Here is a 16,973-nt window from a genome sequence, read left to right on the forward strand (position 1 = left end):
TGTTTATTCAATGTGGCCTTGTTCTGGTTTGCATGCAAAGCATGGGACTATTCGGTGAAGAGCTGGCAGGGAAGGCAGAGGAAGGAGAGGCAAGACTGGGGTCCCGTGATGAGGGGATGGGATCCAAATGACTCTCTCTCCCCACGTACAGAGGCAGGTGCACTGGCCACGGATGGAATCCCAGCCGCCAGAGTTTCAACTGATAATTCACGTGTACTCCCAAGAATCTACTAACATTGCTCCATGATCAGGAAGGACTGGGTCACACATTCATCACTGAAAGCTTCTACCTCCCATGCCTAGCACACCAGTTCCAAGCTGCCATCCCAGCTGCAGCCCCTCCGCTGAGGCACGAGGCATGCGGCAGGGTCCTGCCAGTTGGACATGGCTCCGACACGGCCCGCTCCCTTCTTCCCCACAGGCCTCAGGTTCTGGCCCTACTTCCTCATCGTTTCAAGAGGAGAGCAAGACCCACCTTCCCTGGCTACTTCCATCCACCTTTCTGGAATGCTTTCTGCCCTAGGCTTGTAGCACACAATTTTCACCCATTAATAATAATATTAATAATCAATTATTAATATTATATTAATAGTATTACTATCCCACGTAACTGTTTCATTAGCCAGACAGCTCCCCACCCTGGTTATCCATAGCCCTTGGCTATTAGGAACACAAGGGTGAAGCCGACTGTGGTGATCAAGGATCAGAATTCAAGCATCGTTTCTTCCATGTGCTCATGAGTCACTAATTTCTAGATCTGTGGAAAAAATGAGGCTTGAGGGAAATGAGTCACTCACATCTCAGAGTATACTAAAACATGCCCTTCTACTTCTAAAATGAATCACAGAGAGCAACTTAACACACATTTTCAGCTACAGAAAATACATGAAGGAAAGAATTATTAAAAAGTTCCTTTATAGCCCACAAGGGAATCTCTCGATGTAAACCAACAAATCTGGATAAAATACTTTAATCCAAGTCTGAAACTTCCCATGCTGTAAACCTTCCAAACTAGTTAAAAGCCAATCTAGTTAAGAACTGGAAACTGGGATCTCCTAAACCTCACAAGCCCCACCCTTGGTTTTCACTGACCCTCTCTTCTGTCTGGAACCCCCGCTGTCCCCACCCAAAATTAAACTCAAATGTCTCCAGACTCAAATTCTTAGTCTGGACTATTCCAGCCTATTTGTAAATACACTGTTCTTCAAGTGTTCTGTTTGTTCTCCCCAACCTTGTGCAAGGGACTGTAAGTTCCATAGGACCAAACTGTATTTTTTCTTTGTATATATCAAGAAGACCACCTCAGAATACTTCACACATACCAGATACTCAACAGATGTTGACTAATTTATGTATGAGACTACTCTAGAATACTTTTCTGGCTAATTACTACTATTCTGCAGGTTAATTTTGTTTCTTCTTATGATTTCGACTTGACAGCAGGATCAGTAAACTACAGCACACAGGCCGAATCCAGCCCATGAGCTAATAAGAATCTTTTGTTTTCAACATTCCTTAAAGAAGTATGCAAACCCTGGGTGACAGATGTTAAGGAGGGCACATGATATAACACGTGGGTGTTATAGAAGACTGATGAATCGGGGCACCTGGGTGGCTCAGATGGTTAAGCATCTGCCTTCGGCTCAGGTCATGATCTCAGGGTCCCAGGATTGAGCCCCACGTCAGGCTCCCTGCTCACGGGGAGCCTGCTTCTCCCTCTCCCTCTGCCCCTCTGCCTGCTTGTACTTTCTCACTCTATCAAATAAATAAAATCTTAAAAAAAAAGTGATGAATCACTTACCTCCACCTCTGAAACTAATGATACATTTTATGTTAATTTAAGTAAAAAGATTTTTTTTTAAAAAGTATGCAAACCCAACACTATAATCCTGCATAGCCTGTAATATTTACTCTCTGGCCCTGTATGGTGTACTCCTGACAGAGCCTCTAGACAAGAATGTAACAAATGAGTCACGCTGCGAGAGGAATGACCAAAAGGGCCCTCCGAAACCCGGATGGCCCTCGAGACACCTCTCGACAAGATGTTTGTTTATCCTATTAATTTAGCAACTCGGCTCCGAGCACCCGATTCTGTGGACAAAACCCAAGGGATCCGACCACTCTGGGACTCACTGTAGCTGCCCCTCACCTTGCTCACCGTAGGTGAGAAACAGTGAGTAGGGAAAATAAGTAGCAATAGGAGGAATTCAAGTTCATAAAGAAACTTCCTTGAATTTAATAAAGATGCTAAAAATGTTTTTTGCATTTTTTTTAATATTTACAGTTTCTTTTTTACAAAGTTCTGTACATAAAAATAAATATACAGAAACAACCCCATCAACTGTCTGCATCAGTAATCCTCGCTGGTGGGCTCACCATTTACAAGGAAGACATCATTCAACGCAACCTGTCACAGAGACTGTCCTACCAGCAAGGACTTCTAACGTGAAGAAGCATCACTAGGTCTCTTTTATCAAGATTTTTTAATCACCTGGAGGGCTTTATCTACCAGCTAGCAATTACCCATGAAATCAATGACTGCAGTCACTGGCTTTAGTGAAGTGTGACCGACTGTCACTACCACTAGTGGTGATGTCTACATCCTACTCGGACTTCAACCGTTAAAGATGCAGTGTAGTTAAGGACAGAAACAAACCCCACTCCCCTTGGCTAGTCACTGTGAAAAGTGTGCGTAAGGCAATTGAATTGAGGGTTACGGATTCATCTTGCTAATGTCGAAAGCGACACTAACAAGATTCTTAGCCTCATCCACCCGATGACGGGCCTCTGCGTCCAGGTCTCCAAGAGCAGGCTCCACCTCCTTCACCAGACAACGGGTTGTAACCTAGGATGAGAGAAAGGAGGCAAAACAGTATTGGGAACATTCTGCATAAAACATAAAATCGTGAGCCTGACATGCAAAGCACTATGAAGATATGGATTCTATTCTCACAGACCTTTTCATAAAACCTGTAGCTACCATGTGAAAAAAATACTTTATTCTGTGATTGCACCTTGAATTACTTTCTGGTGGGAATAAAAGAAGCCATCTAGCTTCTTGGTCTTAACTCCTCAGAAACATAAAAACTCCCCCAAAACACACAAGAAATTTGCCCCAAAAAACCTCTCAAGATGGCTGGATTTAAGTATATGAAGGCTTCTGCGACAGTGCTTAATAAATAAAATGCATTCAAATAAGGACTGTGCAAGCTACAGAAAATAAATTAAAAAAAAATCAAAACAGAATGGAACTTGCCCCTTCTATCAGTCACACCTGGGTCACGTATGTGCCCTTGCACTCACTCCTAACCCCACCCACTCATTAGCTTCCCAAAGTTAATGGACATTTGGTGACCAGGTTGAGTGCTCAGGCTATAGGCCAGCGAGACCTTAACTGAGGTGGTTTTGCTGTGGGATCTTTGGGCAATAACTCCCCGTGCCTCAGTTCCTTTATTTGTAGAACCGAGCAAGTCAGAGAGTATCTGCTCAGGATCGCTGGGAACACTGAAAGAGACAATGCACAGAAGCAAGCCATGCATTACATTTTCTACAATGGGGGCGCCTGGGTGGCTCAGTCGTTAAGCGTCTGCTTTCAGCTCAGGTCATGGTCCCAGGGTCCTGGGATCGAGCCCCGCATCGGGCTCCCTGCTCCGCGGGAAGCCTGCTTCTCCCTCTCCCTCTCCCCCTGCTTGTGTTCCCTTTCTCGCTGTGTCTCTCTCTGTCAAATAAACAAGATCTTAAAAACAAAACAAAAACATTTCCTACAATGTCCACTCCTCTCCTAAATATCCCTGCTGTTTGCTCTAAAAAATACCCTTCCAGCATATTTTTTTTTAAAAGATTTATTTACTTTAGAGAAAGAGAGAGGGCACATGTGTATGGGGGTGGGGGTGCGGGGCAGAGGGCGAGGGCGAGAGAATCTCAAGCAGACTACCCACTGAGTAAGGAGGCGGATGCAGGGCTCGATCCCACGACTCTGAGAGCATGACCTGAGCAGAAACCAAGGGTCGGATGCCTAACCAACCACGCCCCCCAGGTGCCCAGAGGGGATGGGGCTCAGCCTGTACGGGCGGTCCCGCTTGTGTCCGCGCTGCCTTAGAGCCCACATTCCGGCCTCCCCGTGGTCCTCCCAAGACGCCAGCAGGCTTCCACGCCTATGCCTCCGCAGCACCTGCACAGAAAGCCTCTCCTCCCATGGAGAATAAAAGTATTCAGCCGAGAACTGGCTCCTCCACAAAGTATTCTGGTGCCTTTGCCCCCTCCTCCTTCGGGATTCATGTGGAACTGCTAGCAGATCACAAGCATGACTTATTTTCATTTGTGTGTGAGTCACGTCTTCCCAAAAGGATGTGAGGGACCTCAAGAATGGGATGGGGGGCGCCGGGGCAGCTCAGTCGGTTGAGCAGCTGCCTTCGGCTCGGGCCATGACCCCGGGGTCCTGGGATCGAGCCCCACGTCGGGCTCCCCCTGCTCTACAGGGAGCCTGCTTCCTCTGCCTGCCACTCCCCCTGCTTGTGTGCCCTCTGTCAGACAAATAAATAAAATCTTAAAAAAAAGAATGGGATGGAGACAGACAGCGACCATATCACCTAGAGTGCAGAGGGGGTGGGGGTTGCACACAGAAAAAAGCGCTGAATAAACATCTGTCCGTGTCTCCCTGAGAAAGTTATTTGCAAGAAGCAAGGTGGCCCCGGCTAAGAGGACAAAAACCACTGTGTTCTAGCCCCGTGACGCTCATCTGAAAGATGGGCATGCTATCCCTCACCCTGCTTACCTCTTCCTTTTCCAGGGCCGTGTGGGACTAGGGTGAGATGCTTAAATCCGAGGGTCACCATGACAGTTAAGCACTGCGGCAATGACTCACCTCCCTTTTCGATTTCTTATTCAATGTTTGTTTATTTATTTATTTTTTTTTAACACTGATGGGACACTGAGGCCAAGGAGGTTACAGGCCTCCTGGAAGCAGGACCTACACCCACATCCATGCCCTGGGACGCTGGGCAACAGGGGCACTGGACTCACCAGGTTGGCGACCGCCAGCCATTAAGGGGTGTTTTGCATGTGTTTCTTTTATTTATCTTCATAATCCCAAACTTGGGAATTAGCTTCAATTTATATATAATAAAAGAAAGATACAGAATCTTATTTTTAAAAGGCAAACCTACCCTGTAATTGCTCGGAATACTTTAGTGTCTGGTACTCACCACCTCCCCGCAGAGGCTTCCTGTCAGACTTTCGGTTTGGCAGGACCGATGAAGTAGAAGGCCCAGGACTGTCTTCTTCGGGAGGCTTTCTTGCAGTTCCTTTGTAACTTTTCCCTTCTTGCATGCTGTCCCACATTTCAATCTTCTGTCTCCTTTTTTGTTCTTCAAGCTGAAAAGAAATGCACGTTACAGAATGAATTCATAAGCTACCATCTTTCTCAAAGAAAATGCTAATTTTGATGATTTTTTTATTTAAAAGTCCTTTAAACCAAACCTTCACCTGTTTTCTTTAGTTAGTAACACTGCTGTCATCTAGTGCAATGAGTTTAACTCACAGAAACATTTTTTTTAGGATTTTATTTATTGGGGCACCTGGGTGGCTCAGTCAGTTAAGCATCTGCCTTCGGCTCAGGTCATGATCTCAGGGTCCTGGGATGGAGCCCCGTATCAGGCTCCCTGCTCAGCGGGGAGTCAGCTTCTCCCTCTCCTCCCCACTCATGTTCTCTCTGGCGATCTCTCTCTCTCTCTCTCAAATAAATAAATCTTAAAAAAAAAAGGATTTTATCTATTTGGGGGGGGTGGGCATGAGCAGGGAAAGGGGGAGAGGGAGAGGCAGAGTCCCCACTAAGCAGGGAGTCAGACTTGGGGCTCAATCCCAGGACCCTGGGATCATGACCTGAGCCGAAGGCAGAGGCTGAAGGCAGACGCTTTACCGACTGAGCCACCCAGGCGCCCGTGTTTTTGTAAACTATTAAAGAAAGCAAAAAGTGTCACGGAAGAAAAAGTACCAATTCAGTTCTTCGGCAACTTGCCCACAGTAGGACATTTTTGTAACACAGAAGAACTCTGACTTGGGATGGGTGAGCGTGGCTGCCAGGCCTGCTCTGTTGCCGCCTGGCCGAGATACCCGAGGAAAGCCGCTTAATCCCTCTGCTCTACAGACTGTGGGGATCCAAAAAGGGCAGATGTGAAAGTGTTTTGAAAGTCAAGTACTACTGGAAATATAAAGGAAAATTAATCTCAGCAGAAAACTGTGCACAATGCGCACTTGAGAAAGCTTGTAAGCACACAGTGAGCAGGCTCCCAAGGTGGGAGGGGAAACCCAGCGCACCGGACCTTTGCTCTGCTTCCTACTCCTCGAAGGGCAACCTGCCTGTTGAGCAACCAGGTGCTGCATCTTACATATGCACAAACCTTCGTGCACTACATTTCTCATTCCCCATGGAAGCCAGACCAGAACTGTTCGCTCTGGTTCCAGTTAACTGCGATGTCACTGGGATATGTGAGGAGATGCCTTAGTAAGCACATTTCCAGAAAATTTCTCCACGCCTTTCAGGGTCCGCTGCTAACCCCTAATACCTGGCACCTCATGCTTCCACTGTGTGCAAGGACAAGAGGCCCAGGGCTCGAAGGCTAGCCTATACTCCTGGCTGACATGCCGAGCCCCAGGACATGGAACACGGCGGACAAATCCTGGGACCGCAAACAGGAGAGCTGATTCAGCTGTGCGTCGGGCAGACTCCCATCAGTTCGTTACTATTGCTCTGCTTCTAAGTGTAGGAGACAGAACTCCATGCGCTGTAACAATCTTAAAAGCGAACACAGGCTTTTGTCCCTTTTCCAAGTTTGGGGGGCTCACACTACAATTTTATTTTATTTTATTTTTTTAAAGATTTTATTTATTTATTTGAGAGAGAGAGAATGAGAGCCAGAGAGCACGAGAGGGAAGAGGGTCAGAGGGAGAAGCAGACTCCCCGCTGAGCAGGGAGCCCAATGCGGGACTCGATCCCGGGACTCCAGGATCATGACCTGAGCCGAAGGCGGTCGCTTAACCCACTGAGCCACCCAGGCACCCGCACTACAATTTTAAAAAGTGATCTTTTAAAAGGATTATTTTCAGCTACATCAGCAAACTGCATAAATGATCAAGCTAAACACACACAAAAAACTCAGACGCTGAAGTCATCAATTCTGACATGGAGAAGGAACTCAACTTATTCTACGGCTCTTGGAACAAAGCAATAATAATTAAATGGTTGGAGATCAGCAAAGAAAAAAACTAAAATAGAATGGCTCAAAAACGGCATCTATGTATACTATGTTGCCATTTCAATGAAAAAAAATTTTTTTTTTTTTTTTAAGATTTTATTTACTTGACAGAAAGAGACACGGCAAGAGAGGGAACACAAGCAGGGGGAGTGGGAGAGGGAGCCCAACGCGGGGCTCGACAGGGCCTGAGCCGAAGGCAGACGCTTAACGACTGAGCCACCCAGGTGCCCCTCAATGAAAAATTTCTATGTGTGTTTATGTATCGATAAATATTTCTAGAAAAATACCTAAAAACCTAAGATGGAATGCTTGGGCAGCAGGAGGTGGAGGAACAAGGAGATCAGAGACTTAATTTTCATGGTACAGATGTTTATAACAATTTTTTTTTTTTTTACTTTGTAGGATTTAAAAATTTAAATAAGTTAACAGCAACGTGGCATTCTAAGTTAGTGATTGTGTTTAAGCTAAAAAACTGCAACTGAACAGAGAGGAAGGCTGCCGAGACAGGGTGACCAAGGAGAATGAATGTGTGGAGTAGGTGTGGCCTTATTCTGTCCCTTCCTCCTGGGCTCCGGCCAAGCTGGGGAGACCAGCCACGTCCCGGATGACCACGCAGAAACCACAAGAGCCTCTAGCGATGGCAGAAAGGCACAGGACCCTGGAAACACCAGAGACACAGGCAAAACCAACAGGAAAACCCATTTCTCTGCTGCCTTAGAGCATGCAGAGGCTCTCTTCTGAGAGGACGAAGAAGGGCCCAGAAACATCTGCATTGAAACTTCTTAAGAGAGCAGAGACTACAACTTGGTTGTTTCAGTTATACACACTGGGTCAAATCTGGTGGGCGGTCTTGCTCCTGTGAAGGGCAGCACAACCCACCAGATGCTCAGGTCATTTCCAACAGTTGTCCTTGGTTCCTTGGTTCTTCTTCACCCTGCCCCTCCTACCGCTCCCCAACGAAACCATGTGCCCTTAAAAAATCTTTCAAAATCTCCTGCTCCCCATCTCACCACTGCTGCCCTCCCCCTGGCTCTCCTTATTTCCACTGAAGAACGGCCCCACCCAGTTAGATCATGTGAGATACGTGGCTTGAAACAAACAACGGAGCAAGAAGCTGAACGTGTACTCTGTGTGCCCAGCGGCATGGCACCGGAACACACGGTTTTGGGTGAGAATACAGTGCGAAGAAACCACTGAAAAGCAAAAAGGTAAATAAAAGAACACCTTTTTAAAAGAGTATTTTCCCCATAAACAGTTAAGATACTGCACAAGGAAAGCGTGCGGACCGATACTGAGCTAAGTGGAATCGATTCTGCCATAATTAGTTGTTCCAGTACCTGCCCTGATGGGTGGGGAGGACATGCAGGCAAACATGCTTATACACACACACAAACACACATTCTTTTACCCACAAAGCAGCAAAATATTTAAGACCATGTATTCAAACTAAAACCAGCTCATACCTGTCTTAGTTTTTCCTTATGCTTTTCAACTTGTGCATTTAATTCTTCTTGCATTTTCAAACGAGCAGCTGCTAAAGCCTCCTGTCGTTTAACAACAACATCGGGTTCTAAAATGTCAGGAAAAAATTGGAGAAAAAAAGAAGCTCTTGAGGGTCCATGTTATTAGAAGGATACAGAAGTACCGATGTCAGGCAATGCAAAAACATGTATTTTACATGAAAATTCTGTTGTGCATAAATTTTACTGCTTATGGGGGCAGAAGACTGTCCTACCACCATAATTCTTAGCCCTAGTTAAAGATCCAGGGCACCAGAAATCCCTATTAGAAACATGTATTTCTGGGCTCCCTCAGCAATTCCAATTCAGAGAGTCTGGCATAGCCCTGTGACTGACATGTAAGTGGTCTCAGGGGCACCCTGAGACTCCATTCCACAACCTGGACATCTAACATCCAGTCTCCAGGCTGACCAGAATTCAAGACAACAAGGGAAGATAAAGTTTTCTGACTATTAGCCATCACTTATTTAGCCCAGATCCATACCACAAAGAGGTAAAGATCCTTAGGCATTTTGCCCTTGTTTCTACAGAAAAGGAAAATCCTTCCAATTAGCATTAATGCAAACTAGCTCCCCAGCTTTATCTACGTTTTATCTGCTTTGTAAAAAATAAAGCAGAATTATATAAATATATTGTCACGTTCTCTATCTACTCATCTGTTCAGACCACCATGTTAAGAACCACCACAGGGCAACTACACAGTGGTGTGGCTAATTTTTAAAGAAGAAAACAAAGTAGAACTACATGTTCACATCAGCACTTTCCAAAAGTATAAGCAACCATCACTACCTACACAGTGGTGGAAAAAGAGCAACTTAACTGAATCCACATAAACTGGGCCAAAGTATTGTGGTGCAGGTAGCAACGGGTGTGTGTCGGTGTGTGTAGTGGGAGAAATGATTGGAACTCTATCTTTAGAAACAAAACAAAATTACAGTTCCACTTCACAGAAATGAAAATTTTGGTAACGTGTGTAACTATCGGGTCATTCTTAGAATAAAATCAAGTGTCGATTTTTTTAACCAAATGTTCCTAACAAAATTGTGCAACAGCACAACATAATACTTTTGACCGCACATTTACTTTTCACAGTGCTTCACGAAAACAATTAAGCCTCTTTAAAAACGTCCAGTCTAGCATCATCTCATAAACCTACTCTTCAGTTGTAAGAGTGGGCCTCCCCCCGTGAGCACTTCACTCGTAGAGATGGCTTCACCAGGTGACTAACACTGCCACCCTCTTGAAATCCTGCATCTTACGCAAATGTGTAACTGTAATCTGTAGTTTGTTCTCATATGTACAGCCAACAATCAAAATGACTGAGAGAATGGCAGGACCACAGTTTCTTGGGAGAGAGGAGAGGTATGTTTGAGTGAAGGACATTCTTAAGTCTTTCCACTAGTTACTCCTTTTGTGTTACATTTGCTTTTCTCCCCAAACCCAGTAAGTGTGCTGAGTCAGAAGAGTGATTTGTATTTAACTGAGCTGTCATTCTCAAAACGCTTGACATTTCTTTTAGGTATGTCCTCAGAAACTAGTTTCTACCTCACGAAAAGGCTACTGTTTCAGAGGGACTATGTTTTCGAAACAGCCAAGAGTAATTTGAAATCAGATCTGATGAGGAAGTTGTGAAATCAAAGTGTGGTGGATATAAAGAACCAAGGCTGAGTTTCTTGTCACTCGCAATGGTTCTAGAGGTTCAACAGGCAGACCCACAAGTATGGAGAAGCTGTGAAGTTTTCCTTTCAATCCATCCCATACATGAAAAACCGTTCTGCAAGATATGCAGTGAGTGCTCTACACACCATCAAGTAGGTTTTCCATCTCATTAAAATCTCTGAAATTTAAAAAAAAGCTGTTGCACATTCCCCAAAATCAATCCAGAAGCATAAAATGGCTTTCCTTTCATACAGATTAGAATCATGAACTTCTTACTCTTTCTAATAGACTAACTTTTAAATACTAAAAGAAATAGGCGTAAAGCCACTGTCTTCTCTTCTGTTACCAGGCACTAACCCACAGCAGCTGCAGCTCGGTCCAGCTGCCTCTGTCTCAAGGCCCTCAGCCGGGTGGAAAGCTTCTGAAACACCACGTAGAGAAGGATGCAGCTGAAGACGATGTACCAGCCGTAAGTGGCTAGCAGGGAGCCCACTGAAAAGAAGAAAACAGTTTTCAGGAAACTGAAAGTCATACCACTACTAGACTTTTCCATAAAATTCAACGAAGGCAAAGGAAGCGTAGCTCCTGCCCTCAAAACCCTCCGGGTCTAGTCGAGGAAATGGCCTTCTAAGTAGGCAGTTAAAAGAGAAGCGAGCACAATTCAGGGGTCACCGAGAAGGGACTTCTCAACCACCAGGGGAGTTGAGGGGCAAGTCCGGAGGGCGGAGGGCACCGCAAAGCGGGTTTTGATGGGTGAAGGGAAGTTTATCCGACTCAGGAGGGCAGAGGCCTTTCAGACCTCAGGAATTTATAGAAAGCGGGGGGGGGGGGGGGGGGCCGTGGGAGCCGACAAAGCGCCGGGTATGGAGCGGGAGGGTGACGCGAGGCCTGGAGGAAAATGCCCAGGGCCGAGAGGCCTCAGTCTCCGCAACCCAGAAGGGCTTGCTCGGCATAAAGTAAAGGATTCGCGCAAAACAGGGCCCGACGGCGCCGCCCGGAGAAGTGCGGCTCCGGGAGAGCCTCCGCGAGCGTTCCAGGCCCTCCTCCCGGACCTGCGTGCGTCGCCACCCGGCTGCCGGCCCGGCCTCCCCAGGCCTCCCCAGGCCCGGCCGGGTGCGCAGCAGAGGACAACCCACCGAACATGGCGACGCCCGGGGGAGCTGGCGGTACGAGCCCGTGGCCCGCGGCCCGACTCACCCGTGACGTGCAGGTAGCGAAACCCCTCCGTCTCCAGGGCCGGCCGCGCGGACAGCAGCTGCCCGTCCCGCTCCATGGCCGCCGCCCAGCCGCGCGGCCAAGCCGAGTCAGCTGGAGTCTTTCGCCTGCCGGCCCGCCCCTACGTACACGTGGCGCGCGCCCGAGACCAGCGTCCCCGAGTCCCGGCCAATCGTGACGCGACCCGGCCCTGAGGGCTCGGCCAATCACGGCGAGGGTGTGGCCAGCCGGGCGGGGCCGGGAGAGCAGGAGGGGGCGGTGGCAGTGGCAGACACGTCGCTGCTGGCCGGGATGAAGCCGTGTGACGGGATCTCCGGGCCGACTCCCTCTGGCAGGTTTACTTTTGTACTGATTGCGCACCGAGGTCACGGGGGGTTAGGGGCCGCCTGGAAACAGGATTTGCGCCCACATCCTTGCCCCGGGCCCATTGGGCAACAGAACTCGACCGGCAGAATCCCGGCAGATGAGGGTTGCCGCCGGGGTCCGCCCCCAAGGGGTGCAGATGAAACCCTGGCAGCCTCCTCCTCCAGCTGACCCCGGTTGCATTTCAGGCTAAGGAAGTCCCGCCGACCCTCGCGGTTCTCCTCCCCCCCCCCCCCCCCGCCCCGAGCCAAAACCTCTTGGGAAAGAATTAAAGCAGTGGCTCCAACACGTATCGACTCCCACTGGGTGTCACAGGCAGTATTAGTTGTTTATGATAGTTTCCTGGCTGTTGCCTCGCCTGCAAAGCCCTCCTCCACCGCCTTCCACTCCTCTCCCATCACTCCGCTCCCGAGTCTACTTTCACCACCCTACTAGAAATTTGAGCTTGAGTGTTTTTAGAGAAGGCTTTGACGTGAACACACCTAGCTGTGTCTCGAGAGGAGGGTTGAGAATCAGGAATACGGTTGTGAAAAGACAGCTAACGGGATGACGTCAGAGCTTTTCTTCACCTTGAAAATGGGCTCTAGAAATGGGGAAATGGAGGACTCTGGATTTTGTCAATTAAGGCTGTAAAGACAGCCATTGACTTGATGAGTTTAGGAGGGAGAAATTTTATGCCCTCCTTGATGTTTTCCTCTCGCTTGTAAAGGTGATGAACCATCACTCTTTGTTTTGAAGTGGTTTCTCCCTCCATCTGGCATCTTGCAGGAACTCGATGTGCTAAAACTGAACTATTTCTTGGGATTATGGCTGCAATACTTGATTTGGGATCAGCTTTAAATATACCTTGTGTATAAGTAGTGATAACCGAGTCAAGAGATGGGCGTTGCCCATCTTGTTTGGTTATGCTCTGGACATTAGGTACACTATACAGTAGGAGTCACTGCTCATGGAAGCGGTTGGTGAGGACCTCTCTTTTCTCTTCAGAGCGTTAATATCCTGAAAAGGGATATGGCACAAGTTTCAATTAATGCTTGGTAAGTTCATTTTCTTACAGTAACTTAGTGGTTAAGATTGCTGGTGGCTTGGGTTGGCTAAGAAGGTTTTTAACAGATAGTTCCCTACCCTGACAAAAGGTGTCAGTTTAAGATGTGAAAGTTTCAAGAATGTTGCGGTGAACATCATTTCAGAGCTCCCAGTGTAGCTCAGGAATTAGGATATTTGGAGTAGCTATGGAGGAAGATCCTACCTCGCAGAGATCCTACCTTACTGTTTGCCAGCTTTCAAACCAAGTCAATGAATTGAGTCAACCTGCATATCATAAAAATGCCAAAATGTTGGATCTGGTAAAATGGGGGAGTAGAGTCTGCCTTATTTGCCTTGTTTACCCACCCTGCCCTGCAGTATCTGCAGGCATGAAGATGGAATAAATTTAACATTCAGTTTCTATCATTTAAACAAAAATAGCGAATAATTCCTGTCACTCAGGACTTTGTGATATAAAATAGAAACCAACACAACAGTAATGAAAATAATGCATATTTTTAAACACCAAGAATAAAGTACCTTTGCATACTATTATCAACTAGTGTCTCTGTTGACATATGTATTCAGTGTGATGAATAGTATATTCACCTAAAATCTAACAGATTTTGAATTACTACGATGCAAGGATAAAGGGGTTTTGCTTCAGTTCCTAGCACCATGCTGTTCTTAAGTTCCCACTGATAGAAGTTATTCTCCCTAGCCAGGCTTATGCGTTACCTTTGTCCCTTTAATCAGGGTGTATCATCTCACCTAGCTTATCTAGAACCATAAAGTTATTTCAGCACACACTTTGTTCGATTTAACTACTCAGGGCTTATTTGCAAAAACAGGACAAAGATCTCCCAACCAGTCACGGACCACGGTTGACTAAATGATCAGCCCCAATTCATCATTCCTTCTTACAACCGTGTCCTCGCAATAGCCTCCAGGTGGAAGGAGTATTATTTGACCATCCTTTGGCTTTGGACTTGGCTGGGTGGCTTGCTTAGGTTAATGACAAGTAGGCAGATGTAACAGTGAGGCAGTTTTGAACGTAGGTCTTAAGAAGCCTCTAGCGTTTCCGCCTTGTGCCATTGCCCATTTGACTGACTTGCCCAAGAATGATATGCAAAGCTGAGCCACCCTAGTTAGCCCATAGACCTGCAATGAAAAGCAGAGCCAGCTGTGAGAATAAATGGCGGTTGTCACTTAAAAGCCTGAGTTTTGGAGTGGTTTGTTATGCCACATTATTGTGGCGAGAGCTAACTGGTAAATTGCCTAACCTCACCTTTTCACAAAAGTATCTGGAACAAGACAGGATTAAAGGGTGTTCTTGGCTAAGGGAGATTACAGAGATGGCAATCAAACAGTAGTGTTTCTCAAACTTGACTGGCCCTTTCAGTGGCATTCTTGTAGATTCCTATTGTGGCATTTAAAGATTTTATTTGGGGGGGAAGGGGCAGAGGGAGAAGCAAACTCCCCGCTGAGCAGGGAGCCTGACATGGGACTTGATCCCAGGACCCTGGGATCATGACCTGAGCTTAAAGCAGATGTTTAACCTACTGAGCCACCCAGGCGCCCCCTACTGTGGCATTTAAATTATGTTAAATATCTACATATGTAAATATATATATAGATATAACTACATACATTTCCTAAATTTATAGTTCTTAGAATCTCAAAACCTACTAATTACAAATGCTGTTACAGGATTTCCTTCTTCAGTGCCCCAGTTCTTGTTCACACCATTCCAAAGAATGAAGAGGTAGACAAGATCAAGTGGTGGTGGGCAACAACAAAGTTTACTGAGTGATAAAGTGATAGTACAAAACTCCCAAAGAGGTAGGGGATCCCGGAGGGTTGCCATCCACTTTTCCAAGTCTAGGGGTTTTTATGGGCTTTGTTGGAGGGCTGTTTTAATGATTAACCCTCCCTGTGCCTGTCATCCAATCAGGTTTTGTCATCTGTCGCGTGGGAAGGGGTGAGGGCTCTTTCCAGGGTGGTGTAAAATCCTTCTAAGGGTGGTTTCCTCTTGGGTGTGGGGGGAGCACCTTGCCCCAGCCTACCTTTCTTCCAACTACCCTTAACCAGTATTACAAAGCTATTAATATTCAAATCAACACCTTTTTTTTTTTTTAAGATTTTATTTATTTGACATAGAGAGAGAGAGAACAAGTAGGCAGAGAGGCAGGCAGAGGGAGAGGGAGAAGCAGGCTCCCCACTGAGCAGGGACCCCCGATGCCGGACTCCATCCCAGGACCCTGGGATCATGACCTGAGCCAAGGCAGCCCCTTACCCAGCTGAGCCACCCAAGCGCCCCAAATCAACATCTTAATGTAGTTCCACAGAAATAAAGTTCTTTTGAGTGTTGCCATGACTGTGCCGCCGGTACCAGTTTCTACTATAACATGATAGAAGCTGTCATCTTTGACTGAACCTCATGTTCTACAAAACTGCACATTGAAACCATGGGGCTTCTGGGAAAAACTGGGTTGAGGCAATCCCCATTTTTCAGGTCCTGAGACACGCAGATATTAGTGGAGCTCTGAGCAAAGGAGCTCTCGCATTCATCTTGTCAATTTTTGCAAAAGCCTCAGTTGGGACAATAGCATAAATACTGGAGCAAAGGTCTTTTGTTTTTTCTCAGCAGCCCTCAAATCCTTAACCATGAGTCATTAAACTGGTGCCAAAGTAATCCCGTTTAGGCCAGATCCACTCAGGTCTTGTGTTATTGCTAAGGATTGCCCGCAGTCAAAGCCAGGACCCGAAGTAAGCTGGAGGTAGGGAACGTGACTGGAGGGAAATGAACTGCAACCAAATGGTTATCACTGAGGGTAACGACCAGAGGCTCATTCAGAGTCCCCTTAAGAGGTAGCTCGTAAATGATGGCAGCAGGGAGCCTCCTGACTAGGGTGGCAATAGCCTCCCTGGATCCTAAGCGTGGAGGAAACTGGACTCATTTTAGTTGTCCTGACAAGCAGAAAAGGCCGACTCATGGCTTCTGTCATGAAAGATGTTGTCGAAGCTAAATTCTAATCCAGCCCAGGAAGATCTCTAAGACCACCCCACCCCCACCCCCAAGGCCTTCTGTTCTGATTCCATGTACATTTACTAACACCTTGGTGAGGGGGGACAGCAGAGCATCAACTGCAGAGTTATCTTCCTCACAAATTAAATTAACTTCTAGTTTATAAATCCATCTATTGTCTATTTGGGTTAGTTCCTGGGTGCCTAAATGTTCCAGGAAATCATTAAAAAACATCAACCTCGGGGCGCCTGGGTGGCTCAGATGGTTAAGCATCTGCCTTCGGCTCAGGTCACGATCCCAGGGTCCTGGGATCAAGCCCCACATCGGGCTCCTGGCTCAACGAGGAGCCTGCTTCTCCCTCTCCCTCTGTCTCAAATGAATAAATAAAATCTTTAAAAACAAAACAAAATAAAACATCAACCTCCCCATCTGTCCAAGTGAGGGTAAAACAGCAGAGCAACACACCCTGGTTTGGGCCATCAGTAAATGGACTACAGGGATCTGTCCTTGAGGGAGTTGAAAGGTGTCAGGTAGACACTGAGGAAGGTGGTGAGAGGGAAGTCTGGAAATCTTGAGGAGCCCTGTCTTCTCAGGGACTGCACCAGCCCCCACAGGATCTTGCATTTGAACAAGGTGCCCTGGAAATTCATAGCACACTGGGGTTGGAGAGCACTGGTTTAGGGTCATACTGAGGAAATCTGCAGGCCAAGTTCTCCTGATACCCAAGTTCCATGTCCTTTCTGAACGCTCTCCCCTCTCTTCTACTGCATGGAGGTTTAGCACCACTGTTGCCCACGGTTCCATCTTCCCAGCTAGACTGCCAGCTCCTTGAAGGTCGAGTTCCTTCATGGCTTACGCATCTTGTGCACACTTTACAAGAAGGACAAATCGGCCCAGCAGCAATCACCC

At 46.8% G+C, this 16,973-nt stretch overlaps 1 protein-coding gene across 1 annotated transcript; it reads right to left on the reverse strand.

Annotated features, from left to right (window-relative positions):
* Positions 1–2,254: 2,254 nt before the first annotated feature.
* On the reverse strand, positions 2,255–11,739 carry SELENOS (selenoprotein S). The gene is made up of 5 exons (XM_028122836.2): positions 11,630–11,739; positions 10,790–10,924; positions 8,717–8,823; positions 5,205–5,373; positions 2,255–2,845 (listed from the first exon to the last, which is right to left on the reverse strand). Exons 1-5 carry the CDS (start codon positions 11,703–11,705, stop codon positions 2,760–2,762), a joined length of 573 nt encoding a protein of 190 aa, XP_027978637.2. The 5' UTR covers positions 11,706–11,739; the 3' UTR covers positions 2,255–2,759.
* Between the last annotated feature and the right edge of the window lie 5,234 nt (positions 11,740–16,973).

Source organism: Eumetopias jubatus, unplaced genomic scaffold (assembly GCF_037043125.1).
Source record: "Eumetopias jubatus isolate StellerSeaLion01/CBP00866 unplaced genomic scaffold, mEumJub1_p1.0 scaffold_7, whole genome shotgun sequence".
In the NCBI taxonomy this organism is placed as follows: domain Eukaryota; kingdom Metazoa; phylum Chordata; class Mammalia; order Carnivora; family Otariidae; genus Eumetopias; species Eumetopias jubatus.